The following is a 23,635-nucleotide window of genomic DNA, read 5'->3' on the forward strand; positions in this document are numbered from 1 at the left end:
TGAGGTGTCCAGGTGTCCAGTCCAACAGAAATGCTTCCTCATTTGTTCTCCAGCTTTGGAGAGAGTGGGTTGCAGTACTTTTATGTCCCTCAGACCACCGAGGCAAGGCAGGGGTGCTTTACCTGGCAGCTGTTTGGAAGAGCCCGAGTGAAAGCTGAGCAAATCCTCAGTCCTGTACAGACAGCTCTGAGTCTCTGGCTAAATCTCTCTCTGGGCTGGAGCTTTCCTCTGTTGCAGCCCTGGAACAAGGGCACACCCACCCCTGTCCCACTCCCCAGACCTGGGCCTTTGCCTGCTCTGTTTTAGCTCCCAGGCTGTGAACCAACCTCACAGTGAATAACTGTGTGCACTACAACCACTTCACTGCCCCCGTCTGCATTCCAGGGACTTAAAATTGCTGTGAGGAGCCTGGTCTGAAAGACCCTTGAACCTTGGCTGGTTCCAGGGACATGAACCCCGTATCCATTAGGAGTACCAGGTGTTGATGCACCTTGTGAAGGAAGTGCTGTTCTGTGTGATGCTAAATGATCCCCTTTTCCCTGCAGTGTTCATATCCATCACCCACGTCCATCGCACCAAGCCCCTGTGGAAGAAGAGCCCCCTCTCCAACCGTTGGTGGACACTCACTGTGGCTGTTGTGTGAGTATCCCCAGGCCCTGGGGAGGTGTTCCAGGATGCTGGAGCAAGGAGCTCCAGCTCCAGTTTGCTGGTGCTGAGGAGAATCAAGTACACGGCAATTGATCTCCACTGCTGAACTGGTGAAGGGTCTCTGTTGTGAGCGTTTCATCTGGGCTTGAATCCTGATCTGCAGATCCTGGGAAGCTTGTCAGGTCTGCTGAGATTTGCTGTGTCTGTTTTTAATCTTAGAGTGCTGGGGCAAGTGGCACAGACTGTGCTGGACCTGAAACTCTGGGAAAACCTCAACTCTTCTTTGACCTTTAACCACGTCTCCATCTCTCCAGTCTCATGGCTCCTGGGTTTTCTTTCCTTGGTCCTTGTGGTTATCATCAACGAGATTGTCAAGCTGCATGAAATCAGGTATGGGGGTTGTAGGGAGGATGGGGAGAAAGGGCTGAAGCCTTCCTCCAGCCTGGCCTTGAGCTGCAAAAACTAATGATGCCCAGGGAACAGGGTGGGGAACAAAAAGGAAGAGCTGATTGCATTGTGTAAATCACCTGGCTATTGTGTGCAGGCCCACGTTCCACCTCCCAGGGAGGAAGCACAGGAGAGGAAGGAGGGTCAGAGAAGGGCAGTGGCAGTGATTGGGAGCAGGAAGGGAGAACAAAATTTCCTTATCTCAAACCAAAGGGAGGAAGACAGCCAAGGTCTATGCAACACCAGTATGGATTTGGGGAGGGCTGTTCTCTCCATCTTGTCCCATGAGGACAGAGGCATTGAATCACAGCAGAGGAAATGTGTCTTCACACAGAGCCTGGGCTGTGGGACTCGTTTTCACGGGAAGTGGCTGAAGCCAAGAATGAGTAGCAGGCAAAGTGACTGGCTGTTCTTCCCAGCACAGGGAGCAGCCGGAGCTGGGAGGCAACCTTAACGAACATTGATTCAGGAAATGGGCTGGGGAGGCAAAGCAGCCGGGATTACAGGGAGCCCTGATGGGGATAGACACCATCTCAGTTCCTGCAAAGAGTTTCTGGACCTTTCTATTCTGTCTGGTGTCCCTGGAGATGGGATGTGGCTGGATGGGGTAGGACTGAGACCGTGGGTTGCTTTCTGGATTTGATTCTCCTCCCAGGCTACCACAGTGCCCAGGCCAGGGGTTTCCCTGCTTCTTGGGGCTAGCAGCTCAGGAATGGCAGTGGGGCAGTCTTACCTTTCACCCCTCTATATACTGACTCTCTTTCTTCTTCTCCAGGGTCCGTGTCCGTTACCAAAAGAGGCAGAAGTTGCAGTTTGAAACCAAGTTGGGGATGAATTCACCATTTTAAAAGCACCCAGCTCAAGTTCCCTGGAGCCAGAGCCAAACAGCCACTGGGAGAGTGGCTGCACCAAAGGCTCAGGGAGTTCTCTGTCACACACGCAAACCAGACAGCCTCCTGGCAAAACTACATCTGCACCTTCCTGGGGCCCCAGGCAGGGACCCCCCATAGGTATGCAGCCCCTTCCCAGCCTGCCAAGTACCCTCAGAGGAGCCTGCAAGCTCTGGTGCCTGTCCAGGCTGCTCTTCCTTTATTTATTTATTACTAGAGGCATTTGTTAGTATCATGGTGATGCTAAAATGAAGCAGCTCCTTTCCTCTTTGTGAGCAGATGGGTTTTCCGGGCCTGGCATCAGAATCTGGGACCAGTAGGGCTGCTGAAGCAGGAGATCTCTATTGAAACCCATTTTGGTTTTCCACCTCTGCCTGCTTTCCATGTGTGCATGCCTGTGCATGCCCTCCCCGCCTCCCTGCCCTGTGTCCCGGGGCAAAGGAGCCATCCCTCTTGCAGTCCCAAGAGTGCTGGGAGCTCACATTCCCGAGGGGACAGTGGGAAGGGTCTCTGGACAGCCGGGCTGGGCCAGCCCTGCCCTCTAGTGTCGCTGTCACAGCCCTGTGCTGGCTGTGTCAGAAGAGGGATGAATGAGACAGGGCTTTGGGAAAAGCTGGCTGTGATCCTCCGGTCTGGTGCAGAGGGAGGGCAGCTCTGCCTGCCTGCAGGGAGCCAGCATGGCTCAGCTTCCTGCAGCCCTGTTGAACCAGCTTTTATCTTCTTTAACAACCCCCAGAGAGGTTTTATAGCTGTTCTCCTGTTTGTGATCCCAACTGCTGTTCTGCTTCAGTAATGTGCCTACTTGAGAAAACCACAGCTTGAGATAAAGCCTGAGCCCTGACTATCCCACCCTAGAGGAAGGGGATGTCTTTCCAGGCAGGATATCTGCAACTTGCAGTTGTGACTAATACAGAGCTGGCAAATGACTCTTTCCCCAATCCCAGGATTGTGTTGCATCCAGTTCTTGCTCAAGGCACAGGGAACCCCCCTCAATCATGTCTGTCTGTGATAGTGCTGGGAAGTCTCTCTCCTCTGTGCTAATGCCTTCACACAGAGCCACAGAATAGTTTGGGTTGGAAGGGGCCTTAAAGCTTATCTTGTTCCACCTCCTGCTGCAGGCACTCTGCCATGGGCAGGGACACCTTCCTCTATCCCAGGGTGCTCCAAGTCCTGTCCAACCTGACCTTTAACAGTTCCAGGGATGAGGCAGCCACAACCTCCCTGGGCAACATCTGCTCAGTTTTTCTGGAGGTCTCTTTGTTTGCCTTGGGGGGACCCTCCCCTGAGGGCTGCAGCAAACCACGGTCTGCCCCAGTGCAACACACAAACTCCTGAGCTCTGACCAGACCCCATCTGTACTGGGAGCACTGGTCCCGTTGTGGGCTGACAGCCAAGAGCCACACAGGAGCACACAGGCTTAGCTACTGGAATATTTGCAGCTCATGGAGATGCTGAGTCTAGTTCTAAACACTGACAGAAGCTGGTAAATCCTAGCCCTGTTTTTGGTCCCAACATTAACACTACAATAATTGTGTTAGTTCCTCTTTGGTACCAGAGATTAACAAGTGGCAGCTGGTCCCTCCTGGGCAGGCAGGGAGCTGGCTGGAACCCCCAAGCTCTGCCCTGCTGCTCCACCTTGTCTTCCTCACTTTTCAGCATAACCAGAGAGCACGGACACGGCTGAGTGTCTCTAAGCAATACCCTCACCCTGCTGCGGGACTGGTAGAGGAGCAGAGCTGGGTACAGCCAACCCCTGAGCTCTGGGGACACACTGAGGATGCTGGAGGGGGGCAGCTGGGGCTGTTCAAGCCCTGGACTCAGCTCCTGCAGCTGGGAGGCAGATGTGCAGATCCCATGCTGGCAGAATTGCATGGGATAGGGAGCCAGCAGCTCCCTGGGGAAGCACAGGGCTCTTCCCTGCACCACAGCAGTGTCTGCCCACCTTTGCCAGCCAGGCTGGCCTGTGCCCTCACTCCCCTGGCACCTGCAGGGCTCAGGGAGAACAAGCTGCAACTTTCTCAGCCTCAGTTCACTAAATGCCAGCTCCAGATCTCTGACACCTGGCCACTGAGAAATGCGCTTTCCTTCTGATGCCAGGGTCAGGTCACAAGTGGGGTATCATCTCCCCCGTGGCTGCGCTGAGCTGGAGTCAGAGGCAGCACAGAGCTGCTCACTGCTGTCCCAGCTTTCCTCCCACCCAGACCTCAGCTCTTGCCCTGTGCCATGAACTGTTGTAGGTGTTAAAAGGCAGCAGATTCCAGGGCTTCCTGCTGGCCACACCTTCCTCTGGAGGCGGCACCTTCAAGTTTCCTCCTCTGGGTGATCACAAATGTTTATTTTCCTGCATCCTCCTTCCCCAGCTAGACTTGGAGGGAGCTAAAAGTGTATGAATGGAGCCTTTAGGATGGTCTTGCCAGTGCCAGCCTTCCTTCAGGCCACTGAAGTGTCTAAGGGTCAGAGTGCACGGCTTCAGAAGGAAATTTCCTACATCGAGATGTTTTTAAATGCTGTATATTTTATATTAAATTTTTTGGGATGTATGTAAAAATATTTCATTTGTATTAAAGCTTGTAAATTGTATAAAAAAGAAAAAAAAAAAAAAGAAACAAACCCAGACCCACAAGCATCCAGTATATGAATGGCAATAAATGATTGTCTTGGATAACACACACAAGAGTTGGGAACAAGTTTGCACCCAGCAAATGAAGGAGGTAAAAGTGTCTGTGGCTGCTGGGGTCACAAGGTGTGATATTTTCCTGTTGTAGGGTCACAGCCTGAGAGCTTGATGCTCCTGGGATCCAGTTCTGGCCTTTTTCCCACTTTCTGCTCAGCTTTGGGTACATCTGTCTGTCTCTGAAAGCTTCTTCCTACAGAGGAAGTTTGCTTACCTGGTGGTTTCCTGGATCCCAGGCACTGCTTCAGTCGAGGCTGGCTGCACAGTTTGGATCTCTCTGGATGGGTGAAAGGTCAGGGTGAGGTGGAAGAGGCACTGGGAGCACGGGAGACAAGCAGTGCTGGGATAAGGCGGCCTGAGCTGCTTGTCCGGGGCAAAGCAGGCACTGGGGTGACAGTGGCCACACTCTGAGCAGGCAGGAGGAGAAAGGAATGCTCTGCCTGGCACATGGGGACACTGGAGGTGTCACATGGGCACAGCTGGGCACTGGGACACCGGGACACCAGCACTGTCACCACGTTACTGCCGTGGCGGTGAGACTCACACTGAACATCAACCTCAGAGGAGGTGACTGGGACTCACCAGGGGAGATTATCTGAGGAACCCTGGAGCACTCAAGGGACCGGATAAAGCTGATCCTCGATGGACTTCAAAGCAGCAGGAGACAAGCTTGTGCCATTTCACACAAACGACACAAGTAGGGAAAACTATCAAAAGGGTAAAATATGCCCCACTATTTAATAGAATTTAGTCTTAATGGATGTTAGTGGAAAACAAAACACATGATTAACACAAACAGAGCAGATGGTTTAAAATCTGTTGTCAGTCTGGTGATTACACGGGCTATTTTTTCCCCTCACTGTCGCTGCACGGAGCAGGTGCAGCTGGGGTCAGTTAGTCCCAGTTGCAGTGTACATAACTTACACACCATACAGTAGCTTCAAAATAGAGATCTAGAGCTCAAAAAATAGGCATTCTTCTGCAAAATCAAATGTTTAGTTCCCTTATTGACAATGAGAGCAGCGTTGTGCTGCCCTCAGGTGGCTCAGACAGTGGCAGCTCCACCCCAGTGTCCTCTTTATCCCTGACCCAAGACTTGCAGTTCTGGTTAGTAAATATATAGAATAAATCACATTTAAAATATATACATTGGCCTTAAAAAAAAAACACATTTACAGTTTATCAACATCGGAAAAAAAAAAATTACTGGGCTTGTCCCAGGTTGACTTGTGAGAGTAAAAATCAGTTTTAAAAGGTTTCTGTGAACCTGTTTATAAAGTGCCACTGGTTGTAGCTATTTGAAAACATCATGTCCATGACGTAGCACTCGGACACAGGCAGTGGATACACTCAGTGTGGGATAGAAATCAGAGCCAAGGAAGAAGTGTCTTGCCCGCCTCACACTGACCTCAAGTCCCCGACAGTGATGGGATTTTAGGTTTTTTCCAGGCTTTTTGTCTTTGCTTTTCAGCCCAGAAAGCAGGCTGGCACCTCTTGCCTGGCCAGCCCACGGCATAGCTGCCCTCAGGAGCAGAGACCCTCAGGAATGTTCAGGTTGGCTTTTGCTCCCCTTCCCATGCAACAGCGCAAGGGGCTGCAAACAGTCCAATCCAGCCACAGACTCCCCACAGGACCGGGACACAGCTGCCTTCTCAACCACCTCCTCCCTCTCCAATTTGGTTTTGCATTGGTGACTTTTTTTTTTTTTCCAAAAAGGAAATATGTGGAATTTTCTTTCCCTTTGTTTGCAATTTTTGTAGCAAATGGCACTTCAGCACAATCTTCGGTTCCCTTCTGGTGCTCCGATGCTTTCATTTGCTTGGCATGCCGAGCGCCAGCCAAGTTCGGGGCTCTTGGACATATTTAGCCATGCACTACTGAGCAGATCCTGCGAGAGAAATCTGTCTCGGAGCGATGCAGCCGCTCCTCCCGCCGGGATGCAGAGAGCTCCCGCTGCCGTTCCCCGCTGCAGCCACGGGCTGCGGCCGCATCCAGCGCGCAGGAGCTCCCGGGCCGAATTCCCCGGTGCATCCGGGGTCAGCTTCCCCGCCGGGCTGCGGGGCCACGGGGAAGGATCACGTCCCAAACGCTGCTACTGTTGAACAATGCTCACGGCGGGGTTTGTGCCAGCAGCTCCCCGCAGGGAGGGGCAGTGAGAAAAGGGGCTGTTTTCTCCCGAAAAAAAGGGATAAGGGAGGGGAGAAGAAAAATTTAAAAGCACTCATCATGCTGCTGCTGCACTCTGTAAGGACCAGGGTAGGGGTTTGCATAGGCACGGTGTTGGCAGAGGGCAAACTCCATTGAGCAGCAGGATCCAGACGGACTGGCCCAAATTCCCAGGTTTTTGGCACTGCCATCACCATCCTCATCACTCTGGGAAGGGGCAGGAAGGCTCCCATGTCCGGCAGGGCCGTGGCGGAACATCCCCCTCTGTGGGTCCCACTGGAGGGATTTCGATCCACTCGGATTTCACGCTGCCTGACGCTGACGCGTTTGGAAAAGCAGCAAATAAAGCAGAAAGGCTCCTTCTCGCTCTGCAAGCTGCCAAATCGCGACAAGCCCTGTCTTCTTTTAGTGCTGTCAGGCCTGGCCGGGGCTGCGGCTGCACAGTGAATCGCCAGCTCGGTGGCGGTGGCGGCGGCCCGGGGAGGTCTCTCCTGTGACACATTGTTGGCAGGGGATAAATAATAAGAGGCAGGACTCGACAATGCAGTGGGGAAAGAGAAAGGTCCCTTGTGGAGGCTCCTCAGCTCTGTGCAAGGGAGCAAGGGCTTCTCCGTGGCCTGCAGGACTGCATGTGCAGCCCCTCCGGGCTCTCCTCCTGCAGCCAGTCTGGTGGGAAATGCCTGACCCCCTCGGAAACCAGCCCAGGGCCACGCTGTCACGTGTGACACAGAGCCAGGGGTGGGCAAGGAGGGCAGCTTTGTTCCCAGCCACAGTGCAAAGTGTGGGGAGGGAGGCAGCTGGAGAGACCTGCAGGCACTGCTCGGTTCCGGATCCGCTCTTCCGCCATCATGAGGGGCACTGGTGGAGCAGCCGGAGGCGGGGAGGGGAAGGAGGGAGCGAGCCTCAGTCCAGCATTGCATCCAGCTGGTCAGCCAGGTCGTCGAACATGTTGCTGATGTCTTCCAAGATGTTCTTGGCCGAGTGCACGGTCCCAGGATGGCTGGGGAGGAAAGGGAGAGAGTCAAAGCTCTGCTCAAAGGCTGCAGTTACTGATGGGGAAGGTTTGGCCAGGCTGGGTCTGACCCAGGAGCAGCTCAGCACTGAGCTGGGCTTGAGCATGTGTGACCTGTGTGGTGCAGGCATGACGTGCCCATGCACAGCCCTTCTCCTGCCCTCCCTGGAACCTTCCCAACCCCACCTCGAGGGGCCCAGCCCCAGCATTTCCCTCACCTCTCTGCCTCCTCCACTGTGATCTTCTTCTCGGCTGCCTGCAGCGTGGCAGCCAGGCTGGAGTTGGTCTGCTCCAGCCGCTGCTGGGCCAGGGTGGCAGCTGCCAAAGGCTTGGCTGATACCTTGCTGCCCGTTTCCAGCGTCAGCGAACTGGGACTGGGCAGGGACCCGATCACATCCGGCACTGCCTCAGTGGCCGCCCAGGGAGCCACAGTGTGGCGCGAGGGCTGCAGGACCTGCTGGTAGATGGTCTTGGGTCCAGAGAAGACCAGCTTGGTGGATGCCACGGAGGTGTGCTTGGCAGGGACATCTGCAAAGGAAGGGGCCTCATGGTAGGTGGTGGAATAGGTTCTCCTCACCGCCCACACCAACACGGAAGGGAGCCCCACCACCACCTTGGAGACAACTGCACAAGCCCCCATACCTGGAGTGGGTGTCCTCACCACAGCCGTGCCGACCAGCTCTGTGGGGCTGGGGGCTTTGGTGGGGCTTGGGGCCTTCTTCATCCCTTTTTCCAGCGACAAGATGCTTTTCTCTATCTCAGCAATCCTGAACTCCACGCTGTCGTCGTCAAAGGCATCCCCGGCCAGGGGGGGCCGTGGTGCCGGGGCGGGAGGGCCGGCGATGCTCACGGCTTGGGCCTGGGCATACTGCGGTGTGGGGGCTGCGCCCGCCTCGGCCTGCCCCGCCATGCTGAACGCCTTCAGCACCGCCTGCAGCGGCTCCCGCTCCCTGAACCGCGGCCGGCGCTTCACAGTGTCCGACTCAGTGAGGTTGAACTCCAGCACGGGCGGCTCCTTGGTCGCAGTGGGGGCTGCTGGCTCCTTCCCAGTGGAGCCCTGGGGCTCTGCCGGCTGGGAACCAGGCTCCGTGTCCGGCATGGCTGCGTCAGCCTTGGAATGCCCGCTGGGCTTTGGCCGCTGTTTGATGGTTAAATTGCCTTCTTCTGCAAAGGGGATGCACTCACTGGAGCTGTTCTGGGATGATGAAGAGGAGACCCCTGGCTTGGCCTCCTCCTCCGTGTCTGAGCAGGCGTCCTCCTGCTCACCCTGTGCAGCCACCTCTGTCATAGGAGCACTGGGCTCGCTCACTGTCCGTCTCCGTGGCTTGCCGCTCTCAAAGGGGTCCCTGCTGCCATTGGAAAGTGTGGCACTGCTGCCGTCACCGCCATGGTGGGACCCCTCACCCACATCTGCCCGGGGGAGACAGTCCTGAGTCAGGTGCAGCGGTTTTGGGGCCAGGAGGGGCTTGGACGGACTCACACCTGGTGTTCCCTCCAGCGCAGCCGCCAGGCTCTTCACTGTCCTGCCACGGCTAGCGTCACCGGGGGTGGCAGCCGCATCAACCACGTCCTGAGGGGCTGTGGGCTGCCGCTCGGGGCTGGGGGCCTGCTCGCCGTCTGCCTCGGCAGCGAGGGCGCTGGACACGGAGCTGAGGCGCTTGGGAGGCGGCGGCGGGGGGCCCTTGCGCTTGGCCCGGATGGCGAAGGACTGGCTGCGGGTCACCTTGTTGGCCTCCGCCTGCAGACAGGCCCGCGGCATCTGGCTGCGGCCCGGCCGCCGCGTCAGCGTGGCGTAGGAACCCAGGGTGCTGCTGGGGGCCCCCTCCTCCTCCTCCTCGTGCTCCCCATCCGACAGCGCGTAGCGGTTCAGGCTGTGCGAGCGCTTCTTGTGTTTGAACCCTTCGCCGCCGTTGTGCTGCTCCCCGGCCGTGGGGGCTGTGGTGGGCGGCTCCGTGGGGCCGCACTGGCTGTGCAGGTAGGAGAAGCCTTTTTGGGCCGACGTCTGCAGGCTGCTCTTCTGTCCAGGGGAGACGGAGGGGTATGCGTGTGCCAGGGCCTTGGGCTGCTCTGCTCCCAGGACAGACGGGGCTGTTGGGGATTTCAGGGAGACGTGCGGGTACATGAACACATAGGGGGCTGTTCCCTTGCTGGGAGTCTGGGGAGGAGTACAGGGAGTGACTGCTGGAGTCCCGGCTCCTTTCTGAGCCACGGGCCGGGCGTACTGGTCCGTGCCTTCAGGCAGGTTCCTCTCCTTGAGAGGGCTGCCCCCGCTGCCGTTGGCAAAGCCGTTCAGCCCCTCGGGGGACACAAGCTTCCCATAGGGCTCTGGGCTGGGCCGGCCCGGCAGGCTGGCTGGGCTCTCCTTGCTGCGGGGCGGTGCACAGGACTGCCCACTGCTGCTGCTGCTCTCGCCGCTGCCCAGGCTCTCCTGAGAGGGGCTGGAAAAGCGCCGGGACAGCACGTTGTCCTGCGAGTGCCCTGAGCCCCGCGACCGTACCCCGATGCTCTCCTGGCTCCGTGACATTCCCTGGCTGCTCTTGATGCCGAGTGTGTCGTGGCAGCTGTTGGACATGGCTGTCTGGAGCTCGTAGCTGAGCTCACTGTCCTGGAAGGTTGTCATTTTGGGTGTGTGTGGGGACTGGCACTCCCCGTTCTCCAGCGACTCAATGGTGACAATGTCCAGGGAACCGGGGACTTTGCGTCTTGCCAGAGTTGCTTCTGCTTGATTGAGGCTTTTGCGGAGGTCTCTGAGCTTCTTGACAGCCAACATGATCTTCTTCTGGTGGCCTGCAGGAAGGAAAGGGACATTGGATCAGTTCCAGCCCTCAAGGCCTGCTTCTATGCCAAGAAGAGTAGTAGTTATGTCACACAGCGGGGCAAAGGCCTCAGGGTTATCTAAACTCTGCCTATGGGAGGAGACAAACTACTGTTGGCATCTACCTAGCTGGGCCCAGCTCCAGCTGGCCAAGGAGAGTCCTTAGGGACTGCCAGGAAGCGTCCTTTCCGGGTGCTCAGGACATGCCTGCACCCCCCAGCCTTAGGGAGAACCTGGGTGGGAAACTTGGCTGCCCTGGGCCACCACAGCATGGCAGGGGAGACTCACCCAGCTTGTTGATGCCAATCTCTTGCAGATCCTCCCATGTCAGGTCCGTCACGATGGTGATGGAATCGTAGCCGTTGTTCACCAGCTTTTTGTGGTACTGGGGCAACCCAATGGCACTGAGCCAGTCCATCAGGTCAGCCTGGAAAGAGCATGGAGCCACTGCCATGGACATCGAGGAATGCACAGCATTCCCTTCAGCATTCCCTCCCTGCCTGGGAGACTGTTTTTAGGGTGTCTCTTGACTGCTTTAATCCAGTCAAAGCTATTCATCACTTACAGACCCCATCCTGTCCTATCTTGGGGTCAGAGAGCTCTGAGAAAAGACCTGAAGAAAGGGGGTGACCAAAGCCTCAGTGCCAGGGACTCACCGGGATGTAGTTGGGCAGCCACTCAGCAATGCTGAGCTGCCCAATTTCTGTGGAGATCTTTTTCCTGTGGCCTGGTTTGGTCACGCCAATGGCTGTCAGATCCTAAGGGGAGCAGAGTGGGGCCGTGGTCAGCAGTGGCTCAGGGAGCTCGAGGCAGTGTGTACCCACTGCTGGCAGCTCTGGGTGGGGAAGGACCTGCCTCACCTCCGGGGTCATGCGGCTGATGGTGGGGACGTCGTAGCCAGCGTTGAGGAAGTTGACAGTGTACGACTCCAGCTGGAACTCACGCAGCCAGTTGTAAATGGCTTCTGCATCCTGGGGAGGGGACAGGACACAGAACAGCCCATGACGTGGCTGGAGGGGCTGAAAGAACCTGACTGCTCCAGGCAAGATGACAGGATCTCCCCGGGCAAGAGCCACTTGTGTCCTGAAGACCCAGTTCCCTGTGTCCCTGGTGCAGTGAGAGCTGGGCTGAGTGTCCCAAACATGGCCCTCTCACCCAGCACACCATTCCCCAGTTGTTCCAGTTACCTTCCCCTCGAGGAGCTGCTCAGGACGTAAGAACTGGTGGGAGAAGACCCTGTCTCCAGGGGGGCAGCTGCCTGGGGTCTGGAGGCCCTGTGGCCCTGGCAGAAAGTAGAGAGGAGAACTGTCACCGGAGCACTTGAACAGTGACCAGCCCCTAGGGCTGCAGGGACAGCTGTCCCCAGGGCCCCGTGGAGTTGGGACAGCTCTCACCTGCTGGGGAGGTCCCATTGTGTGGCTCTGATCCCAAAAGGTGCTGCTGGAGGTTGTCACCGGTGGAGGGCAGAGGCTGAGGGAGAGGAGAAGTCAGTGGAGGAAGAACTCAGCTCTGGAGACCAGCTTTGTCCCACCCCCAGGAGCAGAGTGGGGGTCCCCATGCTGGGTTGCTGGTCACAGCTTCACCCAGCAACAGGCTGGCCCCCAACAAGAGATCTGGGCAGGATTTGGCTCAGGGCCTTTTATTATCCTCTCAGGTGACACAGCACATGATGGAGATGCTGTGTGATGCCAAGCACAGCCTCCAGCTCCACTCAAAAAGGCCAGTTGTGCTTTGGGGAACAACTGGGATCACCCCAGGAGCATCTCCCTGCCAAGTCCTGGCAGCAAGTAGGTGTTTGGTGTAGGACACACTACTCCAGCAGCTCCTCCTTTGCTAGGAGGGGACATCTTCAGCCTAAGCCAGTACAGGGAAGCAGTACAGGGGAGCAGGGGCTGGCGCCTACCCTGGCGTTCTCAATGAGGATGCTGGTGCTCTGCCCATTGGTGCCCTCGGTGCTCTGGCCGCTGCCGGCGCTGCGGATGCTGCCGATGCTGCCCTCACTGCCCACGCTGTTCCTGTCTCCTGCTGCTTGGGGCAAGCAGGGAGCCTGTCAGCAGCTCCCCAGGATCGGGGGTGACACAGAGGTCCCCAGCAAGGACCTGTGTGCCAACACACTGATGCCACCGATCTCCCACAAGATCCGTCTAGTGACGGTCAACGCATCAGTTCCCTCCCGCCTCCCAGCACGCACAACACAGACAGGGTGACCTGGGCTGGCAAGGGACACACAGAGGGCTGAGACACAGGGAGAGAAGGGGCTGCTCTAAGGGCTTCCCAAAACTCCCTTTCCCTGCATCTGCTCCATCTCATCTGGCTACTTCCCACGGAGAGGTGGAAGGACAGTCTCCCCCTGCGCCCCTGCCCAGGCAGGGCTGGGAACAGGGGAAGGTCCCCAGCCCCTCTCCCTCCCCAGATGCTCCCCTGACCTGAGCTGTCAGGGCCTGGGGCCGTCCGGGTTAGGGTGAGGTGACCGAAGGCCGCGGGGCCGCTCGGGGCTGCCGGGTGTGGACACTCGTCAGGGAGGTGCTGCAGCCCCCCAGGGGGGGCCGGGAGGGCCCCGGGGGGACCCTGGCGCTGCTGCGCGGGTGCCACACGGGGGACAACCATGCCTGCGTTCAAAGACAAAACACAGTCAGAGCTCATGCAGGAGGCAGGTGCGGGTGGGGGAGAGCTGAGCCACAACCCTCAAAGTAGTATCCCAACCATGGTGACACCCCCTTAGTCCTTCTCTTCCCCCCTAGCTAGCCAGGACTGCAGGGCCTGTCCGACAGGAGGTGCTGGGAAGGCTGGGAAGGTTTCGCACAGGGGACTGTCCCCGGCATGCCCAGGACGGCCACTGACCTGTCCTCTTGCTGATGACCTCAGCAATGGAGGGGGGGAAGTACCCGACCCGGTCGGTGCCTTTCTGAGCATCGTGGATGTGCCCCTTCCATCGGCCATCTGGATGCTGCTCCAGGACCTGCCATGGGACAAGAGGGATGGGGCTGGTACCCAGGGCCGTGGTGGGGCAGGGGGATGGGGAGCAGAGAGCAGCCTCACCGTGATGACGTCTCCTGCTCGGACGTTGAGAGCAGTTGGGTCATGGAGGTTCCAAAAATCCTTCAAAGCTCGGACCTTCAGGATTCCTGATGCCTCTGAAGGCAAGGGACAGAGGAAGAAAGAAGGTGCCAGAGCGCAGGGAGGAAAGAGAGGAGTCCAGGGAGGGCAGAAGGAGAAAGCAAGAGCAAGGAGAGGAGAGAAGAAAACATTAATACTGCAGAAAGCACTCAATCCCCAGACACTGCCCCACGTGTAGGATGGGGGCACACGTGAGAGGGGACTGGGATGCTGGCACTGATTTAGGCTGCTCAGGAGGAGCACTGGGAGCCCAGGCAGGTCCCAGGGGGAAGAAGCCCCTCTCAGTGCCATCCCCACCTCTCAACAGCTGCTTGATGTCCTTGCTGGCGTGTGAGGTGGTGAACTGGTTGACAATGTCCAGCGCTGTCTGGTTGTAGGTGTTCCTGATGTTCACATCAACGCCGCCCTGCCCAGGAGGAGACGTGGTCAAGGCCAGATCCCTCACCGCCACCAGACCCAAGGGAGGTAAGGGACTGAGGAGAAGGGGTGCTGGGTGACTGCCAGGGGCTGTCTCCCCACGCAGCCCCGTCCCTGCCGCGCTCACCTCCAGCAGGAGCCGCACCACCTCTGTTTTGCCGTAGAGCGCGGCCTCGTGCAGGGCTGTGCCCGTCTTCGTCTGCTTGTTGATCTCGATCCCGGCCTTCAGCAGCTGCCTGGTGGGAAGGAGGGAGAGGCATGAACAGCAGGATATGGACATCAGGGCCAGGCACTTGGCTGCTTTCCGATGGGAAGGGGACAACACCTTGCACTTGCTTTGGGGACGAGGGGCTGAAGCCTGCAGGAGGAAGGTGTGTTTGGGAGGAAGCCATGATGGGTTTTTCCAGGGAGTTACCTGATGATCTCCTTGTGCCCGTTCTTGGCTGCCAGGTGCAGCGGAGTGGTGTAGTTGGGGTCAGTGGCATCCTTGGACTGTCCCTCCAGCAGGGCGACACACAGATGGCTGTTCAGCAGCAGCTGGGCCACCTGCATGAGACAGTGGTAAGCAATGGGGTGCAGGTACCCCCACCTGCACCCTCCCAGTGAGGGTCTCATCCTTGGGGCCAGCCCACCACTCCCCATCCTGCCACTCCCTTCCATCCACAGCCCCAGGCTTGGCTAGAGCTGGACAGTGCTTGGCATGGCCACACTGCTGTGAGGGGCTGTAAAAGGTCACAACAGCCAGAAATAGTCTTCCCATAATCGGGCTTTTCAGACCAAGCCCTAAAAACCTCCAATCTCTCCAGCCCAGAGCGACTCTCAGCATCTCAGGGCAACCCAGAGGCACAGAGGAGTTATTTTTACTGCCCCGTTTATAGCTGCAGACATTAAAGATACCCCAAAAATGGAAATATCCCCCTGGTTACTTCCCAGTGGGGCACAGAAGTCTGGCTGGCTGTGCTCCAGGCCAACCCAGCGGTGCTGGCCAGGCAAGGGTCTCCCAGAGCACAGTGTGGCCCTGTCCCCAAGAACTGTGCTGGGGACCTGGAGCAGGGCTGGATGCTCAGAGCTTGCTGGGATTAGCCAGCTCAGCCTATCCGTGCTTAACCGCGAGCAAAGCCGGGGTGGGTGGGGGAAGGCTGTGGAGAACCGGGAGCAGCAATTCCTGGCTTCACTCCCAGTCTGACACTGCCCTGCTGTGAGGTCAGGGGCAAAACCCACAGCTCCCAGGTTCAGGATCTAGCTATGTCTGGCCATGGGAGGAGGCAGCTGCTGCTTGCCAGGCTCTGAGTCTCATGGTGGAGGGAGAGCGGTTGTGGCCAGACCCCACGCTTTGCTCCTGAAGGAGCCAGTGGGCTCCAGAGCTGCCCCTGGAGAAGCCCTTGGTGCAGGGCAGAGCCCCCAGCACCCACCTTCAGCCGCCCGAACTCGCAGGCCAAGTCCAGCGGGGTTTTCTTCGCCTTGTTGATGAGGCACGGGTTGGACTGGTGCTGGAGCAGCATCTCCGACTGCAGGGGAGCAACACGGTGCAGGGGGCTCAGCGTCACCCTGCAGCCTCCCTCCCACCCGGCACGGCGGGGTTTGCCCCCACCCAGCACCCCAGAGAACCCCAGGGAGGGTCACGGGTGGCTCTGGGCTCTCACTTACCACCTCGTAGTGGCCGTACTGCGCCGAGAGGTGCAGCGGGATCTGCCCGTCCAGCGAGGCCATGTTGACGGAGGCGGCGGCGCGGAGCAGCACCCGCACGGGCTCCACGCGGCCCTGCCACGCCGCGTAGTGCAGGGGCCGCATCCCTGTGGGCAGCGGGGCTCAGCGGGGCTGGGCACAGCCCCCGGCCGGCACAGGGGGCTGAGCTGGCGGCCGCGGGGGCCGTGCCTGGGGGTCACCCCTTACCGTTGCTGTCTTTGATGTCGACGGTGGCCTGCGCCTCCAGCAGCAGCGAGATGAGGTCCAGGCTGCCGCCCAGGGCTGCGTGGTGCAGAGCCGAGAACCTGTGGCACAAAGCAGGGCTCAGCCCGGCCCCACTGTGCTGTCCCCACAGCCACCCCCCCTGCACGGGGACATGGGCTGAGGGCTGGGATTGTCACCAGTTGTTCATGACTACGTCCTCCCTGACTCCCCACTCCCTGTGACTCAGATTCCCCATGGCAAAACACTGATAAATCCCTCCAAGCTGTCTGTGCCCCAGGGCTCAGTGAGAGATCCAGGCACACTGTGTACCTTTGGAAGCCCCAGAGAGAGGAGACCCTCACTCCATGCCCTCTGTCGGGGGAAACAGGCAGGATGGAGAGAGATGCATCTCCCCTCTCCACGGAGCAGCCAGGCAGCCCCAACGCTGCTCACAGCATCAAACACATCAGCCCTGTGGCCACTCCTGCCCCCTGTGCCAGCTGCCCCCTCCCCACGCCAGCAGGGCTGCCAGGAGCTCATGGCAGAGCGTGGGAGGCCGCCAGTAATGAAAGAGCCCAGTGTCTTGGGGCTGTGAAAGGGGCCTGTCTGCCTGGCGCTCCCCCTGAGCCGTCACGTGAAGGGCCAAGGCCAAGCGAGGGTCCCTGTGCCACTGGGGATTAGCCCGTGAGCTGCTCCAAGTGACATGGGGGGCTCCTGACATGGCTCTCCTCATGATCTGCAGTCCCACAGCATCCCCAAATCCCTGTGCAAGTCTCAACGTTGCAGGAGGTACACTAACCCCAGCAGAGAGGGTACTGCTCCCTCCTCCAGTCCTCTTCCAGGACACCCACCGTGTCCCTGAGCCACAGCAAAACCTCTGCCACAAAGTACAACATCCCCCCCAGACCAACCCTGTGGGGTCCCACTCTGCCCTGGGGGGCTGCACAACACCCACACTCGCCCACCCCATCCTCTCCAAGCCCTGAGCAAGGTGATGCCAAGGACACCACCAGCACTACGGCTCTCCCAGGACGCACACCACCATCCCCATGCTCGTGTCTCACCTCCCCATCATCCCCTTCCTGTGCCCTCGCAACACTCAACACCCTCCCCATGTCCCTAGGGGAGGGAACAGACCCTTTACACCAGTTCCCACCATCAGCCCTCCTGGAGCTGCCCAAGCACAAACCCTGTGCCTTATCAGAATCAGATCATTGCTTCTATTATTAAATTCTTTTTCTATTAAGCTCCATCTGTACAGTATTATTTTAAGACGGAGCCATCCTGCACGTTCCCAACCCCCCGCTGGCCTGTTAGCACTCATCATGGACACCTCTTCCTACTGAGTCCTCCAAAAGAAAACATGTAGAAATTAGGTACAACAACAGCACATAAAAACAATGCTGATGACTGACAGGTCAGAGTTAATTCAATAAGAATAATGTGCTTGTTTATTTTATGGGTCTTTGTGGTTTCTTTAACTCTCAGTACCCAGCTTATTAAGCACTTGGATTTTGGAAGTGATGAGCAACACAAATATGCTGTGGTCACTTGGCAACCTCATATTTTCTTTCTCTAACTCCCCCCAAAACAATGGGATTTTGCTTTCGGGATATTGAACAGAGGCACGAGCAAGTGCAGGGGCTGAGGCCGGCCGGGTGCTCCTCTGGGCTTCAGCCAGGGGGACACGGGGCACTGGCTGGACACGCTGCCATCCCTACTCAACCCCATCCCTACAGAGGGGCACATACAAGGGATTTATGAAGGATTTTCAGGAGGGACTGAGCACGGCCCTCAGCTTAGATCCAGGCAGGCATTGGCTCTGCCTGTGCACGGCTTGCCCTGGCTCTGGGATGTTGATGTGCTCTCCAGCTCCCCTGGAAAGCTGTCCTGAGCTGCAGGACTGACTGGACACAGGGGAGAGGAGCCCACCCCGGCTGGCAGCAGCACCACGCACCCTCCAGGGGGGCACTCACCCGTCCGCATCCTGGTAGTTCACGTTCAGGCGCTTGGCAGATCCCAGGAGCTCTGCAGAGACAAGAGGTGAAGGTCAGGGCAGGGGGCAGAGCCTGCAGGCCCCCAGGCCCCCACACGAACCCTATCCCACAGCCACACCCACCTCCCAGCGCGCAGAACAGCGCCTGGCCCATCCCGGGGGTCTCTCCTCTACTCTCCTCTGCCTCCACTTTCACCTCCACGAACCCTCAGTGGGCTGACCCAGCTCAAGATTAGCACTTTCCTCCCTCCATCTCTCCAGCCCCATCCATGTGTGCCCCCGGGATGGGTTGGACCCCGCAGTTTCTTCCACCCTGGCTTGGCAGAACAGCGAGCGCTTCCCTCCCCTTTATAGCCACTGACACCCCAAAACTGCTGAGTGGGGCCATTTTGCCCCCCACTCGCTGCCTGTGCCTGCCACTGCCACTGAGGCCTGGCCCACAGACCACATGGTTGGCATTTTTATGGCCAGGGCAGAGGCTGAAGCTTTCAGCAGTGAATGCAAGGATTGTGCTACCTTGGATATCCCCATCCCCCTGCCCAGCCCTCCCTCCCCTTCAGGGACCCAAGGATTGTGCCACCTCGGATATCCCTATCCCCCTGCCCATCCCTCCCTCCCTTGGGGGACCACTGGGCAGCAGAGGATGCTCAGCCCACCCTCAGCCCAGCCTTACACGCACCCCCAGTGCAGCCCCAGCTCCCGGCTCCTTCCCGCACTTAATTCGAATGGATTCCTTCCTCCCACACAGAGAGGACGTTTTATTCTTCACTGAGGGGTTGAGAGCGGATTAACATCTCTGGAATTCACCCACCAAGTCAAAAGGGAAAGAAAGGGGAAGGTATGTGGGGGGCCAAGAAATACCACCGCTCCTCCTCTGCCTTTCCAGGCAGCCCCATCGCCAGCCAGGGAGGATTAAATGCTTTGAATGGTTTCTGTGCTTTTTCCTACGGAAAAATCAAAGTCCGAGTGCCAGGCTCTGAGCCTGGAGTAAAACAGCTGCTCAGACCCCACTCTGTTGTGTTGGGGTCTTGGGGAAGGAGCCCCCTTCCTCACAGCCAGGTAGATCTCCAGTGCTGAAGATCCCTCTCCTTTTCCTTCCTCTCCTCCTCAATTCCCTTCTCTTCTCTCTCTCCCCAAGGTCTCTGCCCACCCTGCATGGCAGATCCCATATAAAGCCATAGTGGGCTGTGGAAAAGAAGAGCTGAAGAGGGGCTGGCTCATTCATCATGCAAATGGATAATTAAAGGAAACCAAGTACTGGGGTGTTCATTACTGCAATTTACAGTGTTTTGTAAACAGCCTAATTAACACAAAATAGGCTTGGAGTGGCTGCTGGTGAAGGACTCGTGACTCCTCGCCACAGCTGAGGGGATCAGGACAGGATCACCCTAATTACCTCTTCCAGGGACTGTTTGTCTTTGAGCCTCAGCCACCAATCCAACAGGCCTTCCCAAAGGAACTGGCTCCCAAAGCCATCACTCAGCAGAGCTCCCACTTCCCCCTCCCAGCCCCAAGAGCCCAGCATCCCGGGTCTTCATCAAGGACAAGTCACCTCCCTTGACCTCAGCAGCCAGGAAAAAATAACATTTCACTTGTAAATTGGCCACTTCTGAACCGAGTCCTGGAGAATCGTAACCACTGGGATTGCCTCCACCACCTGCAGCTGAAAACTGCCACTGGAAAAGGGTCGGGGAAGAGGAAGAAGAGGAGGAAGAGGGGTCCTGACTCAGGGCAGGAGGGGCAGACCCTCAATGATGACCACTGGGAGTGCAGTGCTGGAAAAAGAGAGGGGCTGGATGGAGATGCCCAAAGAACACCAGCACCAGCACCTCCAAAAGAAGCAGAATCATTCCACAGCCCCTGGAGTTAAGCAATGCCCACTACTTGAAGAAGGAGAGTTCACCCCAAAATCCCATCCCTAACCCCAGCTTCAGGGGGACTGAGCTGGCCAGTGGGACCCAGTAAGCAGGGCTGGAATGTCCCAGGACACAGTGGGTGTCCCTGCCTGCTTCCAGGCAGCTGTCAGCATCCACATCTCCTTGAGCAACATTCCTCAAATTCGTTCCCTGCTCCAGCAGCACAGCCAGACCAGGACACAGGGCAGGACCACAGGGACATGGTGTGGGTGGCTGAGAAAGCAGGAGGTCACACACAGCAGAGCCAGGAGCAGCATTCCCTTTGGGGGTCCTCCTGAATGCTTGGATCCACCTTGGGCAGGGAGGGAAAGAGTTCATCCCTGGTTTGCAGCTGGGTAAATCACTGCTTGGAGAGCTGGAGGGTTTGCAGCAAGGCTGGAAGGTGAAGTGTAGGTGAGAAAGTGTCTGGGTACCCCACCATGAAGGCATGGGAAAGGAGAGGAATGGATGGATGGAAGCAAAGCAGAGCACAGCCAGGCAGCTGGGACCCCTCCGCTAGTGCCATCCTGCTGCACAGTCTCAAACTCCAGGGACCTGATGACAGGAAGGCAGTGGATGGGACATTTCCTTGCATCCCCCTTCCTCATTCCATCCATGTGCTCCTTTGGACCAACTCCCCAGGTTTTCCCCACATTTCTTCAGCCCCTTCTCTCCCCGCTGGTGCCCAGGCTACCCATCCTTTTCCACACAGATGTTCTGGAGCTCAGCAGAGACTGGGCCGAGCTGTTCCCAATCCCACAGCCCTTCCAGACCAGCCTGCTCAGCTTTGGCCAGGGGGCTGCAGAGCTGGGCTGGGAAAGGGCTTCCAGGCTTCATCCAGCCACAGCACTGGGACGGTGTGGCCAGATCCTTGCCAGCCACATCATCATCCCCGCTGGGTCTGCACTGGGGTGGGGGCACTCTCAGGCCTGATCTGCAACCCCCATTCCCCACCAGGAGCACGCTCAGATCCCCGGGAGAACGAACCCAGAAGAACACGGACCCAGCGCTGAAGGGGTTATTTATTCCCAGGGAAAACACAGCCTGGTGCAGCCCGAGGGTTAACTCCAGCCGTGGGTTCCCCCTGCCCGGGCCTGCTCCCCAGCACGACCCTGCCAGGGGTCCCGCCAGGCCCCGAGCCCGCTCTGCCCCGGCCCCGCCGCGCTCCCCGGCGCCTGCCCGGACAGGACGCGGCTCCGCAGCGCAGGGCCGGGCCTGAGCGGGGCCTCGAGGGAGCCAGCGAGCTTCTGTGCGGCGTCTGGCTGCCAAGCGGCAGCGGGAAGCACCTCCGGAACGCTGCGGCAAATTGCTTACAAATGTCGGGCCGGCCGCCGGCCGTGGCGAAGGCAGACGGGCCCGGGACCCTCATCCCCGGCACGGCCCGGCCGGATCCCCACTGCGGCGCGGCCCCGCACGGCGCGTTCCCCCTTCGCCCGTGCCTCAGTTTCCCCGCGGGCCGCACTCCCATGGCAGGGATGCCGGGCTGGGCTCCTCGGGGGGTGCAGGGGGCACCCGGGGAGCGGCCGGCCGGGGCGAGCTCCTGGCCCGCCGTGCTGGCAGCCGGCCCGGCACAAACCCGTATTTACCCCCCCGGAGGCACTCGCCTGGCGCCGGCTGTGCCGGCTGCGTGGAGCCAGGCGTGCCCTCGCCCGGCCCAGCGCCCCTGTGCCAGCACAGCGGGCACCCTGAGTCACCCCCTGCCCTCCAACCGAGAGCTCCTTCCTGCGGGGACACCGGAGAGCTTCACCCCGGGCTCCTGGAGACGGACGCGATCCCTCCGAAGCGCTCCGTGGGAAGCGGCGACACGTGCTCGCCTGGGTTTGGCTGCGGAAGGAAATGCCCAAATATCCCGTGGAGTCCTGCCCTTTGGAGACTCCCGCCCTGCCTCTCACACGGGAGTCAGGCTCCAGAAGGCGTTTTTTTTTTTGCTGTCACCCCCCACCGGTTTTGTCCACCCAGGGCAGGCACAGCAGAGCTCCCCCACTTGCAAGGCTTTGTTGCTGTGCAGGGCGACACACAGATCCGTAACTGGAGATCCACCTCCTTGCCAGAGACGCTTGGAAAAACACCTCCTTCTGCTGGTCCTGTGTCACAGACTCTCATCCCATCCCCTCATCCTGGGAAATCACGTCCCCACACTGCTGGCTGCAAGTACCCCTGTGCCATGAGCCTCCCCGTGCTGCAGGCCTGAGCATCCCAGTGTCATGAACATCCCTGTGCTGCCAGCCACAGCATCAACCCTGAGTGTCCCTGTACCATGAGCATCCCTGAACATCCAGTCCTGAGCACCCCTACACTGCCTGCTACAAGTACCCTGCACGCAGGAAAGCCCTGCAAGGGCACTGCAGGAACACCACCCTGCTTCCCTGGGCACTGGGAGAGGGACAGTGTGCATCCAACACACCAAATACATGCACATACCCTCTGGGAAAATGAAATCCACCTGGCGACTGTCACCACTAAGCCAATAAACCAGCTGGAGGAGCTAATCAGCTGCCATCCCGCAGAACACCAGCCGTCTCCGATGGTGGTGGCAGCCTCTGGAGCTGGAGGCGGAGGTGGCAGGAGGTGGCAGCTTCACCCAACCTGCCCCGTGATGGCCCAGGGTGGCCCTGCCTCGGCATATGGCGGGTTCATGCCAGGGCTCAGGACAGACTCACTGTCTTGGCCAAAACCAAGACCCAAAGAGGTGATGTCCATCCCTCTTCCGCAGGAGTCACCCTTCCCTGTCGCCTCCCCGTCCGCAGGTATGTCCCGCTGTGGCCACCCACGCCTGGCTCCTCCCAGAGCAGCCTCCCGGCAGACCGGCTGCTTCAGGAGCAGTTTCCCAATAGGTTCAGAAGATTCACCCACCTCGATAGGGAAGGAGTTCAGCCACAGAGATGTTAAGAAACTTAACCAAAGCTGCCCAGCCAGCTCAGAACAGAGGCTGGGTGAGAGAGAGCCAAGGGCTCCTGACCCCAGCTCTGTACTGCAGCCACCAGATGCACCCCAAACACTGAGTCCAGTGCTGTGCCCAGCTCCCCAGACAGGGGCTCCCCTAATTCCCCCATGGTGATGGTCGGTGAATTTGGCTGCCTGGGACACCTGGTGGAGCACCCATCCCTGTGCCCAAATGCCATGGCTGTCCAAATGCCAGGGGCGCCTTCCTGCCCACAAAGAGCCTGTGTGGGTTTGAGGCTCTGCAGCATCACTGAGGATGGGTTCCCCACCAACGCTGACAAACAGGCCCCTCGCCAAGCCAGGCACCATGGGGTTGGTGTGACTGGGAAAAACCCACTGGGTTAACTGGCAGGGATGGGGACGCTGCAATCAAGGAAGTGGATTCCCATCAGCAGAGGGCAAATGGCAGTGACATGAGAGCAGCTCGGCGCCCCTTACTGTCCCTACACCAACCTCTGGCAACTCCTCAAGAGTAATTGGCATTTTCATCCCTTGAGAAACCTACCAAACTCTGGACCAGACAGGGCCCTGCCTGCTCTGATGCTGCACAGGCTGCAGGATGGCTGTCACACCAAGCCCTGCTCCTGCTTTCAGCAGCCTGGAATAACCCCAGCAGGGGCAATAACCTTCCAGGAGCTGAGCTCTGGGCAGCTCCTCACAGCATCCTGAGGCTGGACACAGCACCTCTGTGCTGTGAGTATCCCTGCACCTAATGCTCATTTCTA

At 58.5% G+C, this 23,635-nt stretch overlaps 2 protein-coding genes across 10 annotated transcripts in view; one reads left to right on the top strand and one right to left on the bottom strand.

The window, feature by feature from the left end:
- TMEM94 (transmembrane protein 94) overlaps positions 1 to 4,652 on the top strand; it is a 50,327-nt gene extending 45,675 nt beyond the window's left edge. For both annotated transcript variants that reach the window (XM_066200556.1, XM_066200555.1), the window contains 3 exons: positions 546 to 639; positions 868 to 1,038; positions 1,871 to 4,652. In XM_066200556.1, coding sequence (XP_066056653.1) covers positions 546 to 639; positions 868 to 1,038; positions 1,871 to 1,943 — 338 coding nt within the window. In that variant the 3' untranslated portion in view covers positions 1,944 to 4,652. The remainder of the gene's footprint in view (positions 1 to 545; positions 640 to 867; positions 1,039 to 1,870) is intronic.
- Positions 4,653 to 5,371: 719 nt separating this feature from the next.
- Positions 5,372 to 23,635, bottom strand: part of CASKIN2 (CASK interacting protein 2) — a 33,512-nt gene continuing 15,248 nt past the window's right edge. For 3 of the 8 annotated variants that reach the window (XM_066200546.1, XM_066200547.1, XM_066200548.1), the window contains exons 3-20: positions 18,053 to 18,104; positions 16,080 to 16,177; positions 15,834 to 15,979; positions 15,599 to 15,694; positions 14,602 to 14,732; positions 14,314 to 14,422; positions 14,067 to 14,175; positions 13,692 to 13,786; positions 13,494 to 13,611; positions 13,079 to 13,261; positions 12,556 to 12,677; positions 12,047 to 12,122; positions 11,840 to 11,934; positions 11,513 to 11,623; positions 11,309 to 11,410; positions 10,941 to 11,079; positions 8,056 to 10,624; positions 5,372 to 7,825 (exon numbers count right to left, since the gene is read on the bottom strand). In XM_066200546.1, the coding sequence (XP_066056643.1) occupies positions 7,729 to 7,825; positions 8,056 to 10,624; positions 10,941 to 11,079; positions 11,309 to 11,410; positions 11,513 to 11,623; positions 11,840 to 11,934; positions 12,047 to 12,122; positions 12,556 to 12,677; positions 13,079 to 13,261; positions 13,494 to 13,611; positions 13,692 to 13,786; positions 14,067 to 14,175; positions 14,314 to 14,422; positions 14,602 to 14,732; positions 15,599 to 15,694; positions 15,834 to 15,979; positions 16,080 to 16,177; positions 18,053 to 18,104 (4,448 nt within the window). In that variant the 3' untranslated portion in view covers positions 5,372 to 7,728. Of the gene's footprint in view, positions 7,826 to 8,055; positions 10,625 to 10,940; positions 11,080 to 11,308; positions 11,411 to 11,512; positions 11,624 to 11,839; positions 11,935 to 12,046; positions 12,123 to 12,555; positions 12,678 to 13,078; positions 13,262 to 13,493; positions 13,612 to 13,691; positions 13,787 to 14,066; positions 14,176 to 14,313; positions 14,423 to 14,601; positions 14,733 to 15,598; positions 15,695 to 15,833; positions 15,980 to 16,079; positions 16,178 to 18,052; positions 18,105 to 18,195; positions 18,581 to 18,751; positions 18,771 to 23,635 lie in introns of those variants that run through there. The other 5 variants (XM_066200551.1, XM_066200554.1, XM_066200550.1 and 2 more) reach the window with 5 other exon arrangements.

The sequence above is a fragment of the Chamaea fasciata genome, unplaced genomic scaffold, assembly GCF_029207755.1.
Source record: "Chamaea fasciata isolate MVZ Bird 193981 ecotype frontalis unplaced genomic scaffold, bChaFas1.0.hap1 SCAF_19, whole genome shotgun sequence".
Taxonomy (NCBI): domain Eukaryota; kingdom Metazoa; phylum Chordata; class Aves; order Passeriformes; family Sylviidae; genus Chamaea; species Chamaea fasciata.